General features: G+C 37.3%; 1 protein-coding gene and 1 long non-coding RNA gene across 6 annotated transcripts in view; one reads left to right on the plus strand and one right to left on the minus strand.

The window, feature by feature from the left end:
* The window catches only part of LOC121016273 (uncharacterized), a 35,508-nt gene extending 31,704 nt beyond the window's left edge, over positions 1-3,804 (minus strand). For 2 of the 4 annotated variants that reach the window (XR_005784202.1, XR_005784203.1), the window contains exon 1: positions 3,675-3,802. This is a non-coding gene — a long non-coding RNA (uncharacterized LOC121016273). Of the gene's footprint in view, positions 1-3,674 lie in introns of all 4 variants that reach the window. The other 2 variants (XR_005784204.1, XR_005784201.1) reach the window with 2 other exon arrangements.
* A 51-nt stretch (positions 3,805-3,855) lies between these two features.
* The window catches only part of PNPT1 (polyribonucleotide nucleotidyltransferase 1), a 49,396-nt gene continuing 34,301 nt past the window's right edge, over positions 3,856-18,950 (plus strand). Inside the window, exons 1-8 of one of the 2 annotated variants that reach the window (XM_040453681.1) lie at positions 3,856-4,038; positions 11,194-11,254; positions 11,847-11,921; positions 12,603-12,708; positions 13,528-13,577; positions 14,571-14,634; positions 14,731-14,778; positions 15,670-15,783. In XM_040453681.1, the coding sequence (XP_040309615.1) occupies positions 3,878-4,038; positions 11,194-11,254; positions 11,847-11,921; positions 12,603-12,708; positions 13,528-13,577; positions 14,571-14,634; positions 14,731-14,778; positions 15,670-15,783 (679 nt within the window). In that variant the 5' untranslated portion in view covers positions 3,856-3,877. Of the gene's footprint in view, positions 4,039-11,193; positions 11,255-11,815; positions 11,922-12,602; positions 12,709-13,527; positions 13,578-14,570; positions 14,635-14,730; positions 14,779-15,669; positions 15,784-18,950 lie in introns of those variants that run through there. The other variant, XM_040453682.1, reaches the window with a different exon arrangement.

Raw genomic sequence — 18,950 nt, forward strand, 5'->3', positions numbered from 1 at the left:
GAGACTCATACACGCAAAGACACAGAGGCAGAAGAGAGGGTTGTATGTTAGGAGGGGAACAAGTAGTTGTTTCCTTGGATTATAAAATGAGAAGAAAATAGGTAGAAAGTCAAAACTGATGAGTCTAAAAGGCAAAGTTTGTAGTCAACACTAAGCAGTTTAGATTTTTATCCTGTAGATTAAAGATTAGGAAGTGATTAAAGAAAATTAATCAGAATGGAGATACAATTAGGCTGTGATTTAGAAAACTCCCTCTGGCAGTGACATAGAGCAGTCTTCTTAAAGTTGAGCAGCCTACACTTCTTTAAGAGCAAAAAGTATCAGTGGACTTGGTGTCCACTGATACTTTTTGTACAAATACATAAGAAGACACAAACTCCTTAGTCTGGTACCTCTTATACAGTCATCAAACTGAAACAATTGTATATACTTCATAAGCCAAACTACAAATCAAATTAAATTTTAATTAACAGTAATTTAATGCAATGATGTTTTACTTACATGAAATTGCCACTTAGAGCAGGCAGTGGTATTAACTATTTGGATGCACATTCATTGGAGTTTGAAAAAAAGAGAAAAGGAGATCTGAAAAATATTGCTGGTAGATTTAAATTAGATCATCTTTAATGTCCTTCAAGAGTTATAGGTAAAGAACTTCCTCTTAAATTGTATTTTGGCTGTTGAACTATACTTGGCAGAACTATATTTCCAGAATGTGACATCTCAGATTGAACCTCAGTGAATCATAGCTTCTTTAAATACAAATGATGCTGGCAGGCTGGGTCCAGGGACCCAGAGGGGGTCCCCCAGGACCAACCAAAATGGTCCTTGGCTTCACATAGGCTGGAAATCAAACATGAGCCAGCAGGAAGTGAGAGCAAAGTTAATTGAAGATATAGAGAGAGCAGATACAGATGGAGTGTCTGGGAGACTCAGAAAGGAAAGGAGTATGAGTCTTGTCTTTGTTTGAGGTCTGGGGTTTTTTTACTGAGGATTGTGGCCTGGTATACCTGTCCTCTCAGGCATCCAGGGACTGGTTAGAATAAAGACAGGGCCCAGGTGTCATTCCTTGGAGCCAGCAGGTCTTGGCATGAGAAGCCTAGCTCCTGGTTGTCTGGAATATGCATATGATAGCTTTGTCCCATCATTCTCATCTGGTCCTTCCATAGATGTTCGATATTCTAAAGAAATCCTTAACTCCTTGTCCCTTACAAGGGTGACACACACTACATTCTGAGGCACGTGTAAAGTGGTGGTGCAGGTCGTAGCATGAACAGGAGCAGGAAAAGGAGCAAAAGCCACATTTTTAAGGAATTCTTCAGGTTCCCTATCTCACAACCACAACAATTTAAACTTTTTATATTTTTGCTTTTGTGTTAATCTTTTTTTTTAACGTTTATTGTTTTGAGAGAGCAAGAGAGAGACAGAGAATGAGTGGGGGAGGAGCAGAGAGCAAGAGGGAGACACCGAATTCAAAGCAGGCTCCAGGCTCTGAGCTGTCAGCACAGAGCCTGACACAGGGCTCAAACCCACAGACCACGAGATCATGGCCTGAGCAGAAGTCGAACGCTTAACCGACTGAGCCATCCAGGCACCCTGTTTCTGTGTTAATCTTAAGATACATAATGTAGTGGCCACTGTTAGGCAAACAGGCTTGAGCAATAGAATGTAGAAAGGGCCCACAGCGACACTCTGGCTGAATACAGACAGGACCATCAGGCGACTCACCTCAAAATACCCACAGACCCTAACTAACCAGTGGACAGCAGTTACCAAAATAGAAAAAATTCCCAACGTTGCCATACCTCCTCACTTTCTCCCTTTAAATACAGCCCCCACTGCCTCATTGCAGACAGCCTCTCCTCTGCCGTCTTGCCCACTGCTCCCTTGTAGTATATTCAGTAAACTATCTCCTTTGTTCTGCCTTGGGTGAAACTTTTCACCCAGTCGTCACCCCACATTTGGGGGCCTTCATCTGATCAAGAGAGACACCACACTCAATATAAACATAGTCTGGGTCATCTTTATGACTACTTTATAACAAATTTCGATACCCACATTTACCTTTAAATTTATGATCCAATTACTACCATATCAGTTATTTTGGGTGGGTGTGAAGAAACAGGTGGACTTAATGTGTGAATATTGCTTTCCAGTATTTCCAGATGGATGAAAGTTTAATAGATCCATGGGGCTCTACAGGAAAGAGGGTTGTTCAGTATTTCAGAGGAAACTAGAGGGAAAATTAAGAAAAGGATGGATCAAAGCTGAATCTGCCATTTACTGAGTGCTGACAATGTGCCAGGTACTGTGATTAACATTTTACATTCTCTATCACATTTAACCTTTACAAAAACCCCAGAAGATACATATTAGTAACCATTTCTATAAATGAGGAATCTGAGGCTTAGAAAGGTAGAGTCAGACAACTAGTAAATGGCAGAGCTTAGATTGGGACCACTCAAGACTAACTTCAAGTTTATGCTCTAAATTAGTAGGCAACACCACCTAAATGAAAGATTTTATAGTACTTAAGTGCTTTACCAAAAGGTGATTTGGTATTCTTATTTTATAAATCCAAAGTCATGTTGTATTGTGGCAAGTAGATTATGACAGATTTGTCTGTCATTAGGACAGGTTTCAATAGATTGGTCTTGAAAACATTGTGGCAACACAAAGTAAAGTCATATGTAGAGCAAGAGGCAAAAAACTTATTTAACACTAAATACCCCTAAGCAGTGTTAGTAGTAATCCCTTCCAAAATCAGTGATAACAGCTCCTGGAAACTAAGGTGTCAGGGAGCTGCTTTGCCACTAAATCATTTGTTTGAAGTTCAACATTTTTAGTTCTTAAAACCATGTTCCACTGTGTGTTGGATTTTTTTTGTTTGGATTTCTTTGGAGGAAGAAAGTTATGACCTTAAAAGAGAAATATGACCCTCATAATAATAATAAAAAAAATCACTGGTTCATTCAAGGAACTATTATGAAAATTTTCTAACAGACAAGATTAAGAGGAGTGGGAGAGATTTATCTACTCCCTAAAAATTTACCAAATTCGAATTCCAAAAATTCTTTTTCTTCATTTTCCGAAACATTTCCTTTAAATACTGGCTGGCATTTCGCATTTAATAAAAGTTGGTTTAAAAAAGATTAACATTTGATCAAAAGGGGCAGAGAAATGAATTGCTAAATATTAACAATGGAAATGAAGATGAATCACAAATGATGTTAAAGATATCTAAAATGATACAGGTCAATAAGAAGTGAAATTAACTTACTAGAAATAAATTAACATAAACCTTTGCAGTAATATTTGCGTGAAATTTATAAAGTAAAAACCAGGGCAGAGAAGCGGCGAGATCTCTTTCCATGGACCACAACACAAATTCTGTAATTGCCAGTTCACAGAAGCCAAATAATAATGAGTTGTCTGGTGGCTTCTCTTATTACTATACTTTACTTATTAAACATATACATTATTCTAGAACTTTTTAAAACTACGAGAGCGCCCGAGCGCGCACAGACACACACACACACAGACACACACACACACAGACACACACACACACACAGACACACACACACGCAGACACACACACACACACACACACACACACACACACACACACACACACGGCATTACGTTTCCAATTGTCTTTCACTGGTAGATACCTCAATAGGAAAAACAGGTTGTCACAACTGCGTTCAGTTATGTTTGACCCTCTCTAGTCTTCGTAGGAAGCGGCCAAGTAATCCGCAACCCCGCGTTCCCCGCCCCCAGGCACTACGGAAACAAAACTGCATAAGGCTCCGCCCCACCGTCTGCAGAGTGAGCCAATCAGGGTGCAGCCCGGGGTGATCGCGTGCCGGGTATCATGGCGGCTTGCAGGCGTTGCTGCTCGTGCCTGAAGCTTCGGCCGCTCGGCGATGGTACCCTCCGCCTGCCTGGGCGGGACCGGGCGCTCACCCAGTTGCAAGTGCGAGCACTGTGGGGTGGCGCGGGGTTCCGAGCCGTGGCCGTGGACTTAGGCAGCAGGTGAGTAACGGTGTACGTTCTCTGCCCTTTCACAAGGCATCCTGTCTAGCTATCGCATGTATATTCATCTCCCAGGCTAGAAATTCGGCAACACAAATCTCGTTTACCCCACTTTACCCCAAACGTAAAATGCTGGATTTCCCTTTCCGGGTTTGGAGTCTGTCTCCTGGTACCCTCCCCTTTGCCGCGCTGTCTCAGCCTCATGTCCTTTGCCTCTCGGTCCTCCCTTTTACCCTGTTCCGGTTTCCTTTCTCCAGCTGAGTCTGTGTACTTGGCTTTCATCTCCTTTATTTGCTTGGATTCCTGGACTCCTAAGTGGGTAACATTCCACCTCGGGATAATGAGTTGATAATGGATGCCTACGCCATCCAATCCAGTTTATTGTTTGAATGCGTGGCCAGTATGACCCTGGGTAGGAAGGGAAGGAAAACGTCAGTTTATTGAACGCTAGTTTTGTGATACACTCTTTTTAAACCTGTGGTAAACGTGCTGTTACCCCATTTCATAGTTAAAACAGAGGCTCAGAAAGGGTTAGTAACTCTCTCAGAGTCAACAAAGCCAGTACTTTGAGACTAGGTGGATTTTATGTTTCTCTCCAAGCCCATGCTTCTACTAGGGGTCCGTTTGTCACAATTCACGTCTAAAATAACAAAATGGATCCTTTTTGGAATAAATTAAATTGCTACTTACTTTATATATCTATCTTTTTTACATATACTTTAAAATTCTTTGACCCTCGTTCGTGCAAAAAGTTGAAAAATCTGTTTTGGATTACAGGTCTTGTTTCCTAATTTACCGAATCCTGAACAAGTTAAGTTTTTTGTGGCAAAATGAGAACACTGGTCTAGGTCAAGGGTCAAACTTTTTCTGTAAGGGGCCAGATGGTAAATACTTTAGGCTTTGAGGACTGCATACTGTCACATATTCCTGTTTACAAACCCTTTAAAAATGTAAAATATATATATATATATATATATATATTAGCTGAAAGGCTGTACAGAAACAGGCTATATAGTTTGTTGATCCCTAAACTAGATGATCTCTAAGCACCCTTTCCACTTCTGACATTCTTTGATTCTGATTTTTTGAGGGAGAGGATATCTCTTCCATTATTCAAGGACTTAACATTCTTTGAAGAAATGCCTTAGCGGGGGCACCTGAGTGGGCTCAGTTGTTTGAACATTAGACTCTTGATTTCCGCTCAGGTCATGATCTCAGGGTTATGGGATTGAGCCCTGCGCTGGGTGTGGAGCCTCCCTGAGATTCTCTCACCGTCTCTCTCTCTCTCTCTCTCTCTCTCTCTCTGCCCATCTTCCCCACTTGTATGCACGTGCTCTCTCTCTTTGTCTCAAATAAATAAAAAGAAATGCCTCAAAGCATTTCATTCAACAGACAGCTACTGTGTGCTATACAGACTCCTTTAATGGACACAAAAGCAACAGTATTAGTCCCTGCCTTTCAAATTTTCCATAAACAATCTACTTTAAATATTTCATTTATTAGTCAGCCTGAAAGTTCTTTTAAACTGTGTCATGTGTTTTAACAACTAGATTCATAAATAACATACCCGCTGGGTAAATTAGTTCCTTCATCTTTGTCTTGTTTTTTGTTTGTTTTTTTTTGTTTGTTTGTTTGTTTTTTGCAGCATTTATTAAATTTGACTATGTACCATTCACTTTATATTTGTTATCTTGTATATTATTTACAATACACTATAGATTATATACTGTTGTGGTTTTTCAAATGCTGTACTTAATACTCAGAGTAACCTTTGAGGCAACTGTTTAACTTTCATTTCAACATTTTTTTTTTCTTTTTTTAATGTTTACTTTGAGACAGAAAGTGCATGCACATGAGTTGGGGAGGGGGAGAGAGAAAATCCCAAGCAGGATCTGCACTGTCTGCGCAGAGTCCAACGCAGGGCTTGAGCTCAGGAACCATGAGATCATGACCTAAGCCGAAATCAAGATCATGACCTAAGCCGAAACAAGCTTTTATTGAGAATGTACTGTGTACAGGGCACTGGAGATACAGAATCTGATGAGGGAGTAAGATAAACACAGGTTTGGTGCTGGGAAAATCACTGTGGTCGAGGTATGGATGGGGTGCCAAAGGAGAGCAAAGGCATATTCCATTCTAAAGCTTTCCATTGAAGGTGAATCTTGAGGGGTGAGGAGGAGGAGGAATTAGCAAGGAGAAAGAGGTAAGTGCAATTACAGGGAAGTGAGAGAGTGTATTTGAGTAACTACAAATAACTCAATGTGGATGAAGCAAAAGGTAAAATGTGAGTTTAGCATCAAAGGTCAAATGACATAGGCAGAGTCCAAATCATAAAGATGTTTGTTTTTTTAGTTTTGTATTACTCAATTTTTCTCTGTGGAAGTTGGAGCAAGGTGGTTACATTCCACATCATTCTGCAGATGTTTCTAAAAAATTTTTTTCAATGTTTATTTTTGAGAGACAGAGCATGAGCAGGGGAGGGGCAAAGAGGAAGGGAGACACAGAATCCGATGGAGGTTCCAGGCTCTGAGCCGTCAGCGCAGAGCCTGACAAGGGGCTCGAACCCATGAACTATGAGATCATGACCTGAGCTGAAGCTGGACGCTTAGCCAACTAAGCCACCCAGGCACCCCTAAAAATGTTCTTTAAGCATCTCTCTCCCTGAAGTTCTACTCCCTGTAGCAGCTGGCTCTGCTCTTCCCTTTCTCTTCCTCAGCTACCTTTTCCCACTCTTCTCCCCGCCAACAGAATCTCCTTGCTCATCCTAATCCTTTTTATTTATTTTTTTCAAGTGTTTTTTTTTAATTAGGTAAACATTCACATGAATCAGCATTTTAAGAAGTTCAAAAATCTCCTTCCCATATGGTTCCATAGCTGCCTAATTCCAGTTCCCAAAGGCCACTTCTGTTACCAATCTTGTATGCATCTGGAGATATTTTACACATAAAATACTGGAGAGTAAGTTGTTAAAAGGTAAAACCAACTATGAAGTATAAAAGTAATAACCGGTTTGCACTAAAAACAGAACCAAAACTGCATGAATAGGAAAAAAATTACAAGGTCAGGTAACATCAGCTGAGATCATGAGATATAATGAAAAGTAACCGGCTAGATCTTTGTGTAATATAAATTGCACACACCTGGAAGAAAAAGAGTTCAAATTAGGGAAATCATCAAGGCAGGACTATAGGGCTGTCTGGTGTGTGGGCTAGGACCGCTAATGGAGACACTGGGTAGACTCGAGAAGGAACAAAGACGGCAGGAAGATGGGATGTTTGAATACATACATAAATCCAAGCGTGCACGTCTAAGATCTAGGGACACTGCAGACCTGTTTGTTTTTCTCACTCAGCTCCCATTGTAAACAAGTTAGCTTTGGAAGCTTAACAGTGTTGCCTTCTCTCTGCTTCTCTGCCTGCTGATAGAACTGGGAAAGGCTGGTTCTTAGGAGAGGAGTGGGTCCTCTACTCCTTGCCTCAAGCTTTCTTTGTATGTGTGCTCTCTTTGGTACACTGCTAGTCCCTACACAGGTGGGGCTATGTGACTGGTTTTCACCAGCAAAACCTAATATGAAGTGATACAGGCTATCCACAGACTGAAGTATTTATTTTATTCCAGTGATGCTTACCATTATTCAGAGAGAACCCATGTTTTAACATTTGTTCTCTACTGCCTTCTCTTCGTCCCCTATACAACTTATATCCCCTTTAAGAATAAAGGCTTAACCATCGCTGAAGATACTCAAAAGAATATGCCACTGTGGGCAATCTCAAAAACTGTGGGGCAAGAGCCCTATGAATGAAATAGAACTGTAGCTTTCACAGCTCTTCTGTCTTGGGCCCACTTCAATTTATTTAGAGATACTCTCCCTTTCACAGGGATCACTCAGATACTCAGAATTTGCATTATTGGATGGAATGCCAATTCCTGATAAATCTTGAGAAACAGTGGTAACATATTCATATTCCAGATTACACAAAATTTCAAGACCCTAAATTTACATTTTACACATAAAACCTTAATACTGATTTCAGCTATAGGTTGGTGGGGCTCTGCTTAAGGCTCCAGTGTTACTGGGTCTAAGCATCTCATTCCCTCCACCTTCTATTCCAGCTTCATTCTTATCTCTGCATCTCATTATTCCATCTCTCAAGGTAAACCCATTTTATTATAGGCTGTCATTGCAACATCTGTGTTGAATGTCTCAAATATTTCTTGTGATTAAAAAAAAATCCTCAGTTTTTCAAGACTGATAACACAAGTGTACATGCTTTTTTTGATTTTCAAATTTAACAAAATGAGACTATCTGAATAGGTAAATATGCTTTTCATGAACTCAGACTTCTGACAGAAGTGTTTAATGAGTAGAAATATTGAGTGATCTCTTTATCCCGTTTGTATATAAAGTACAGAGGCAGGGCAGTGTGTGTGTGTGTGTGTGTGTGTGTGTGTGTGTGTGTGTGTGTGTTCAGCACTGGGACTTGGTAGAAAGTTTTGGAAGCTGCTTTCATGGGACAGAACATTTTCCTCCGTATCTTCAGGAGTCACTGAGTTGGTAAGGCTTCACAATACTCTGATGAATTTTAGTTTCTTTGACAAGTTTTGCTGATCTGTTTCAAGCCTTCATTAACCTCTTTTTGTACTCACCAGAAGCTGGGAAATAATGCTAATAATACTGACTGTTTATTATATATAGAGACAGCTTTATTAGGATATAATTTACATGCCATACAATTTACCCATTTAGAATGTACAATTTGGTGGTTTTTAGTGTATTCACAGTTTTGCAGCCATCACCACAATTTTAGAACATTTTCATCGCACCCAAAAGAAACCTCAGACCCACTAGCAGTAACTTTCCGTTTCTCCCCAAACTCCATAGCCCTAGGCACCCACTAATCTACAGACTTTCTGTCTGTATGGGTTTGCCTATTCTGAGCATTTCATATAAATAGAATATGATGAGTGGTCTTTTGTGACTGCCTTCTTTCACTTACTATGTTTCCAAGGTATATCCATGTTGTAACATGTATCAGTACTTCATTTTTTAATGGCTGAATAATATTCCATTGTATGTATTAGACCACATTTTGTTCATTCATTGACATATTTTGATTGTTTCCTTTTTGAGGCCATTATGAAAAATGCTGTGGCTATGAACGTTCATATGCAAATTTTTGAATGGACATACAGGTTTTCATTTCTTTTTATTATTATTCTTTTGTTCTTTATGGTTTTTTTTTAATGTTCTTTATTTTTTTGAGAGACAGAGCACGAGTGGGGAGGGGCAGAGAGACAGACAGACAGACAGAATCTGAAGCAGGCTCCAGGCTCTGAGCTGTCAGTACAAAGCCCAACGTGGAGCTCAAACTCACAAACAATGAAACCGTAACCTGAGCTGAAGTTAGATGCTCAACAGACTGAGCCACCCAGGTGCTCCCCTTTTCTTTTTTTTTTTTTAAGTTTATTTATTTTGAGAACGAGAAAGCATGTGCACAAGTGGGAGAGGAGAAGAGATGGGGGGACAGAGGATCTGAAGCAGGCCTCACACTGACAGCAGATAGCATGATGTGGGGCTCAAACTCACAAACCGTGAGACCATGACCTGAGCTGAAGTCAGATGCTTAGAGGACTGAGCCACCTAGGCACCACCCAAGTTTTCATTTCTCTTGATTATATACCTTGGAGTAGAATTGCTGGGTCATATGGCACTTCTGTGTTTAATCTCTTGAGGAATTGCCAGATTATTTCCCAAAGGAGATGTACCATTTTGCATTTCCATTAATACTGTATGAGGGTTATAGTTTCTCCATATCCTCACCAACACTGTTTATTGATCTGTTTTATTATAACCATCCTTGTACATGTGAAGTCATTATCTCATCTTGGTTTTGACTTGCATTTCTCTGGCGGTTTATGATGTTGAGCATATTTCCATGTATTTACTGGCTATTAGTAGATTTTCTTTGGATAGACTTCAAATCCTTTGCCAATTTAAAAATTAATGTTGTTGGTCTTTCTATTGAGTTGTAAGAATTCTTTACATATTCTAGATACAAGTCCCTTACCAGTTACACGCTTTGCAAATACATTCTTTTATTCTGTGGATTTTCTTTCACTTTCTTGATATCCTTTGAAACATGAAAGTTTTTAATTTTGATAAAGTTCTATTTGTTTTTGTCTTTTGTCACTTGTGTTTTTGATGTCATATATAAGAAGATGTTGGCTAACCCAAGTTTGAAGATTTACACCTATGTGTATTCCTAAGAATTTTATGGTTTTAATTTTTACATTTAGGTCTATACTCTGTTTTGAGTTAATTTTTATTTATAGTATGAGGAAAGGAAGGGGTCCAGTTTATTAACTTGTTTGCATATAGATATCCAGTTGTCCCAGTACCATTGGTTGAAATGGCTATTCTTCCCCCCATTGACTTGTCTTGGCACCATTATTGAACATGAAGGTCTTGTAAGCAATATTTAAAAATTATATTTTGGGGGCGCCTGGGTGGCGCAGTCGGTTAAGCATCCGACTTCAGCCAGGTCACGATCTCGCGGTCCGGGAGTTCGAGCCCCGCGTCAGGCTCTGGGCTGATGGCTCAGAGCCTGGAGCCTGTTTCCGATTCTGTGTCTTCCTCTCTCTCTGCCCCTCCCCCGTTCATGCTCTGTCTCTCTCTGTCCCAAAAATAAATAAACGTTGAAAAAAAAAAATTTTTTTTTTTAAAAATTATATTTTGTCCTGAAAGCATTGGAGAATATTTTAAAGGATTGTAAGTAGGGAAATGATTCAGTGTGTGAGTTAAGAGTCTACTTTTATCAACAAGACAAAGGTTGTAAACTAAGGTTGACAGACTAAGGTTGTAAATGGGAAATAACATTTAGGAATGCAGTTAGCTTCTGCACCCCCAAAATACTTTATCTTTCATTCAGATTATTTCTGTGCATTGGTTTCTATATTTTTCCTTAAGCAGCTCTTAAATTCCCCTAGTACTTTTGATAATAATTGTGAACTTTATCCCTTTTTTGTTTGTTTTTTGCTGGGTGGGAGCCTGTGTGGCTTGGTTCTTCTGTTAGATATTTTAGAGTATTTTATACTAAGCTGGAATTTGTACTGATGACCTAAGTCCTTTTGTATTGAATTTTTATTTTTAAACAGAAAGTTAGAAATATCCTCTGGAAAACTGGCCAGATTTGCAGATGGCTCTGCTGTAGTACAGGTAAAAAGTCCAGATTTTAAAATTTTCATCTTAAAAATGGTTATGGAGACTGGTACTGTCTTTACAGCATCATATAACTTCTTAGAATTGTGGTATTGGAAATTAATGCAGACCATTTCTAGTTTCAGAACCATTCCAGAGAAGTAGGGAGTCAGAAGGCTGGATATATTAAATGACCTTTAAGATGTGTTCCAAACTTAGGGTTCTGTTTTATTCTGTTAATATATTCTGTAATGCTTTTCTAGAGAATGTGATTTTACTTTTTTCTTTTAATAGTAATAATTGAGAAATCTTTATATATATCCTAAATTTCTTCATAAGAAGTAGAAAATATGATTGGATGTGGTTAAGCTATCAGTAAGCCTCTTGTTTTAGTTCTATTGCTTTTGCAAAGCTCAGCAACTGTTATAAAACAGATCATGATCTTGTAGAAAGGATCAAGATTGGACTAGTTGTGATTATTTTCATTATCATGGTGTCTTGGGATAACTGTTCTTTTGTATTGAACTGGAGCAAGGATTCATTCAGTCACTACTTATATGTTAATGTCTGATTTTTAAGGAATTTGCCAGTGTTGTTGTTTATGTTTAAGTCAGGTGACACTGCAGTGATGGTCACAGCAGTCAGTAAAACAAAACCTTCACCTTCCCAGTTCATGCCTTTGGTGGTAAGTATTTGCTGATTTATTTAAACAGTAATATGGCACAAATGTAGAATTTGCAATATTTTTGTCTAGTGTCTAGTGAGTGCACAATGTAAACTTTGCACAGTAAAGGATTTTCCTTAGTTGATACTGAGTCATTATGACTGATTCCTTCATAACCAATTCTCGTATTAGTAGTAAGCATACTTCAGAATGTCCAGGTTGACAACAGTGAAGTGCATTAATACTTTGATGCTGAATAGCAATGAATTCATTGCTTTCATAGGTTTCCCTTCAGTATGAGTCTGCAAGTATGTTTGGTGAAGAGTAAAGAGTTCTTTAGGAGTTTATGGCTTCCTTCTATTATGAAAAGGGGAATGCAGTTTTATTGAACAGAGTTGATATAAAAAAGGGAACGTTTAATTTGCGTAGAATAAGCCACTGTGGGAAGTAGTGAGGCTACATAGTCCTCTCACTGCTAAGTGGAGGGCTTTTTAAAAATCAATTTACTGAAATACTTGTATCAGCTTTCACTTCCCAAAGACATACAAAACACTAAAAGTAAATAAAATATTCTCCATTCTTAATCTGGACCATATTGTTAGCAACCTCAGGAGAATTAGTATCTGAATAGTGGTTCTTGGGAAATAGTTGCCATAAAAAGGAGTTAAATGAACTTCATTTTTTTTTTCATTACTACTTCAGGTTGACTATAGACAGAAGGCTGCTGCAGCAGGTAGAATCCCCACAAACTATCTTAGAAGAGAGATTGGATCTTCTGATAAAGAAATTCTTACAAGTCGAGTAATAGGTAAGATATTAATACAGAGACATTAACTCTCTCTGATATGCTTGTGTTAGCCTTTCTTCTGTCTATATTCTACAGTTCCCTTAAATGTTCTTCCATTAAGTTAACACTGCCTGAGGTTATTTACTTTCATGTGGGGTCCATGAAAGAAAAAATTTTGTTTATTTACTACTGAATCCTGGGTACTTGGTATACCACCTGGCACAAAATGAGCATTCAGTAAATACAGGTCGATGAAATGAATGAATCTCTGTTGACAATATAAATTCCGTGGCTCATGCCTCTACTGCTCTAGTATTTTTCATTTTCATATTCAGCATAGTAATTCCTGAAAGCATTATATTCAACTACTGAAATGTGCCTGCAATCTTTCAAATCTTTGACATCTTTAAATATTGTGGGATCATTTGAGTTTATAGCTCTGTTACAACAGAAATTGTTAGTTTGTGTATATGTATATGCATTCTTCTGACACAAAATACCTCGAAAGATTTTCTTTTGGTCTGTTATTGGCCTTAAGTCTCTTTCCTCTGCTTATATATGTAACTGATGCCTTTGGAACAGAAATGAAAAGTTGCTCCCCAATTTTAGACTTGTGTGCTCCAGCCCTGCTAGTTTTTTGTTATTAGGGCATGTATAGATTAATTGAAGCCCTGACATTTATCCATGACCCTCTCAGTAAGTCAGTCCAAGGGGATTTTTTTTTTTAACATCTGAACAGCTACCTATATTATTTTCCAGCCTGGTGTTTAATAGAGTGAAAAGGCTGAATTATAAAGCAACTTTTGTCAGTACTATTTACTTTTCTTTTTCTTTTGGCAGATCGTTCAATTAGACCTCTCTTTCCAGCTGGCTACTTTTATGATACACAGGTAGATTCTGTTTTACGTTTGTTTCCAGATTAATCAAAAATTACATAATGAATCTCTATAATACTACTTAGGCTAAATATTAAAGAACAAAATAAGAATTTTTTGTGATGCTATTTTACATTTTTTTAAAAAACATACTAATAATTTTAAAAATTAGTATTAATCTGATGTCAATTTGAATTGATACTGAATTATGAGTAGCAGTTAGCCAACCTAGGAGTGTGGAGGAAGCATTCTGAGCAGATGGGGGGGAAGCACAAAAGCTCTGATGCAGGAAACCGGGTTTAGAGCAAAAGTTTATAGCAATTAAGGAGGTCGGGGACAGATCAGGCTGGGGCCTGAAAGATTAGTGTCAGAGGCTAGGACAATCACTGCAACTAGTTTTTATTACCTATTTTTATTGGGTCCTCTTCTACTTTATTATATTTTAATATTTTGTGAATATTACTCTCTGAATAATGACCCATTAATTTACTTTAATTAACTTTTATTTATTTGACAAAAATAAATATGCCTTTGCAAGGATGCCTCAAGAAGTTTTCTCTCTTTTAAGTTTTTTTCTTAAGTATATGACATAGGTGTATTATTGCAGTGTAATAATAAAGTAATTCACTCATTTGTTTTCTATATGCTTGTTAATAGAAAACAGTATTTTTATGTAATAGAAATAGCTAACATTTACTAAATATTTTCAACATGCCCAATATTGTAAATGCTTTACAAATAATATTACCTTTAACTTACAGAATATCTTTTAGGGAGGTGCTATTATCTTTCCCTTTTAAATATAAGGAACTTTTTGAGGCTTAAGTAATTTGCCATAGTCAAGCATGTAGTTAAATGATAGCCAGAAATAAGGGTTTGACTATAAAGTCCATATTTTTAACCACATGGTGATCCTTTATTTTAGTTCAAGATGTTAACAAAAATGATAATCCTCCCAAATCAAGTAGATTTTTTTTTAAGTGCTTTAAATTTTTCCCCTTGTACCAGGTACTTTGTAATCTGTTAGCAGTAGATGGTGTTAATGAACCTGATGTTCTAGCAATTAATGGTGGTAAGTTTAAAAATCGAGATTAAAATTATCACCTTTTTTTAAAGGTATGAAATAATTTTATTTCAGCTCTTATTTTTTTTCTTTGTTTTTGTTAAGCTTCTGTAGCCCTCTCATTATCAGATATTCCTTGGAATGGACCTATTGGTAAGTTAGGATTTGAAAATAAGAAACATGTTTTTTACTAGTGAGCATGCTATAGCAAGGGCATAGATTTACTGGCTCTGTAAATCTCGTAGGGAGTTTAGTTAGATGACCATCTAAGATTCCTTTTTGAGATATTTTCATCCTTGCCTTGAGTTTTATTTCTGACAGCAATAAGTTATAGTGTTAGAGACTTTTATGTTCCTAGATACTTTGACTTCTTAGTTGCCTCCTCTGTTTAAGGACTTTTTGCGGGGGAATAGGAAATTGTTAGAGTACATAGTCTTTCAGGATAAAACAACATGTTTAGAACTTAATGACTCTTAAAAGTTGTATTCATGCAATATAAAAAAGACTCATCAAGTAAGTAATTTTTGAATATCCTAAATGCCAGATACTAAGGTAAAAACTGAAGGAATAAAGGCAGACTAGGCACAATTCTTGCTTTCAATGTAAGCAGGGGAAACAATTATTTATAAACAGCATTATAAAAGTATAGTAAAAATGGTAAGAAAATGATAGAAAAGGGTGGGTTTAGTCTTGTGAAGTCAGGTTGTCAAGGAGGGCTTTTCAGAGTACTCACCATTAAAGCTGAACCTTAGTAGGATCAGATGGTAAGCATTTGCCTTGGAGAAAGTACAGTCTAGCCCAAGAAAAGAGCATGAGCATAATCACAGAGGTATGGAAGAAATAGTGTATTTGAGCAATTCAGAGTGCTCCAGTGAGGCCAGAAGGTAAGGTGGGGTAGGATGTTCTGTGGGCCTTAAATACCATGGTAGATATGTGGATTTTATTGTAGTCACAATTAAAGATAGGGATTGAAGCTATCACTGAAATAATGTCTTGAAAACTGAGTTTTTATTGCACAACTGCCTGTATTTTGATATATCTTAGGGGCAGTCCGAATAGGAATGATTGATGGAGAGTGTGTTGTTAATCCAACACGGAAAGAAATGTCTTCCAGTACTTTAAATCTAGTGGTTGCTGGAGCACCTAAAAGTCAAATTGGTAAGTAGTTTACTACATTTGTTCTGGATTTTACTTATAAATTCTGGCTCCTTAAAAATGCATTTATATACTTCTGTGTATTTGTGTTTTGTCAATTAGCCATAAAGATTTTTGTTCTGTTTTATTGCTGCCCTATTGTGGTAGTGCTCTTGCTACATATCAAACAATACCTAGAATTATAGAATGTTGTACAAGTTTAATTGAAATCTACAAAAATTTTTTTTTCCACGACAGTTCTGGTAATTATTTTTAGACTAAAAAGCTAGTCTAAAAATTGAATTTCTAAATCTGATAATAAATTGTTTTATTAGTTTAAATTATGTTAATTTAGCTAATTCATCATTCAAAACCTGCTTAATGTCCTCTGAAAAAGAGGTGACCTATTTCTAGTAGGTAGAAAACTAATGAAGAAATGCACTGACCATAGGTTACCCTCGCTCCTCGTAACAAAAATGTCATAATTGTATGAATGAAAAGTGGCATAGTTCTGTTGAAGGAGAATTGGCTTCCACAGTCAAAATAACCTGTGCTTGAAACCCAACAGCTGCCACACAGTTAACTGTGTAACCTTGGACAAATTAATTAAGGTCTCATATCAGTGTACTCTGTGTGATATTTGATATCTGGGACTTTCTGACATGGGATCTTCTGATGTGGGAATATTTTGATGAAATGTAAACTACTGAGCTTTTATTACTTTTTTGTACAATTAACATATGAAATACCTCATTTCCAGCTTCTTTTGGAATACTGGTCAGTAATGGAGATGGAATCTGGTACTATATGGTAGATAAAACACATATAATAGGAGTTGTATGTTATCTACATATTAGAGATTGTGTTGGTAAAATAAATAACAAGTGGGTCCATGACAGTTATAGTGGCTCTATGAGATCTTAAGAAATCTGGATTCCTTTCAGTTTTCTGCCCTGCTATCCTCAAGGTGTGGCCCTTATTTCATGCTTATGAACTGGCTACTGGAGCTCTGACCAACTTAGCTAATTTGTAGGCAAGAGGAAGGAAAAAGGAGGGGAATAACAAAAAGGTGTATGCCAACTGAGTAAGTCACCTTCCCTTTCAAGGAGCTTTCCTAGAGCCCTGACATAGCAGTTTTCACCTACATCACACTAGGCAGAACGGTAACACATGACTGCATCCTTGACTATAGGGGAAGCAAGGAAATGTTTTGGATTCTACCTCCAGAAGGTGAGATTCATACTGTAGGGAACTATTACAATATAGAGAGAACATTGCAAAGATTTGGGGAAGCCATGAATAACAGATGACTCTTACATACTTGAACATCTCAGAAGGGGCCTTGAGCAAAGTGTTGGTTTACTGTCTAAAGTTTACTTGGTCTGAATCTGAAATTTTTTTTGCTTAAAAATAGTGTTACAAATGAACAAGTAGTGTTCATTACTTAGTAAATTATTTTTTTATAGGGTTGTTGTGAAGATTAGAGTCAGGATTTGTAAAGTACCTAACATAATATCTAGTACCTAGTAGGCATACCGTTCATACCTGCTGTTATCATTCAGACACAAATTAACTTGCTTCAAAATTTATAACATATAAATGGTCATATATATAGTCATATATATAGCCTCTACCTACTTTGGACTTTGAACTCCTCTAATTTTATGTAGATGTTGGAGGAATGAACTAAGGATCTTTATTGCATCTATGGCATGCTGTAGAAACCTCACAGGCAGCCTTCTACTTGTTCTTCTTACCTCCTGCTCTCTAGGTGGATTGCTCTCTTGCAGTCTAGAGACTGAAGAAACCATCAGAAGGTTATCTTGAGTAACTAGGAGACTTAGAGTGATTCAGAAGCAACCTCTTAAAGGACTGGTTTCAGAAATTACCAGCCTCCATTTTATGTCTTTTGCCATCACTGTCTCCATGAAGATATTCAGCCAGTTCTCTACTTTGATAACGATGCACCACATACACATTTTACTTCATGTTTCATGTGTTAAAGTTAATATTGGGCCCAAGTCATGGAACTTCTGGGATACAAAAATACAGAAAAGTAATTAATTACTGCCATTCCATTACTTAAAAATTTAGTAATCCACATCTTTAAAGCATGACCTTATAGGGGAAGAATAATTTCTTTGTGCTTTTAGCTGCCAGATGACTTCAGCAGCCATCATTCTACACATTCTGCTTGTGTTCAACTGGTACACTTAATATCACTGATCTTTCTACATGTGCTAGGATATAATTTAGGAAAAAGTATACCAGTAACAATTTTTAAGAACTTTATATCTAGAATTTATAGTTTTCAACTAATCTCAAAAATCTTCAACTACTTAAAATGGTTAACAGTTTAGAGCAAGCATTTAGACAAGCTATTTTTGTGTAAATTTTTAGCCTCTATGGCAGTGCTGTCCAGTAGAACTCTGCAATGAAGTAAATGTTTTATATTTGAATATGTAGCAACTGAGCTTTTGAAATGTGGCTAGAATGGCTAAGGAACTGGATTTCAAATTTTATATAATTTTAATTTATTTAAATGTAAATAATTATATGGAACTAATAACTGCCATATTGGACAGCACGGGTCTATAGATACAAAACTGTAAGGAATTTCTTATCAAGTATTTTTTAAAATGAGTTGCTTTGAAGTTTAGTGAAAACAAAGTTTGAGGAATTTTTTGTTGTTGTTGTTAGGGAGCTTCATTCTCATGTTTATTTTACTAAAATCTCACATTGTGCTTGAAATATCCCATCTCTTGTTTATCATGTTATTTTTTTTCAATATATTAAATTTATTGTCAAATTGGTTTCCATACAACACCCAGTGCTCATCCCAAAAGGTGCCCTCCTCAATACCCATCACCCACCCTCCCCTCCCTCCCACCCCCCATCAACCTTCAGTTTGTTCTCAGTTTTTAGGAGTCTCTTATGCTTTGGCTGTTTTCCACTCTAACCTCTTTTTTTTTTTTTTTTCATTCCCCTCCCCCATAGTCTTCTGTTAAGTTTCTCAGGATCCACATAAGAGTGAAACCATATGGTATCTGTCTTTCTCTGTATGGCTTATTTCACTTAGCATCACACTCTCCAGTTCCATCCACGTTGCTACAATGGGCCATATTTCATTCTTTCTCATTGCCACGTAGTACTCCATTGTGTATATAAACCACAATTTCTTTATCCATTCA

This window comes from Herpailurus yagouaroundi, unplaced genomic scaffold, assembly GCF_014898765.1.
Source record: "Herpailurus yagouaroundi ecotype Mexico unplaced genomic scaffold, PumYag 210, whole genome shotgun sequence".
NCBI lineage: Eukaryota > Metazoa > Chordata > Mammalia > Carnivora > Felidae > Herpailurus > Herpailurus yagouaroundi.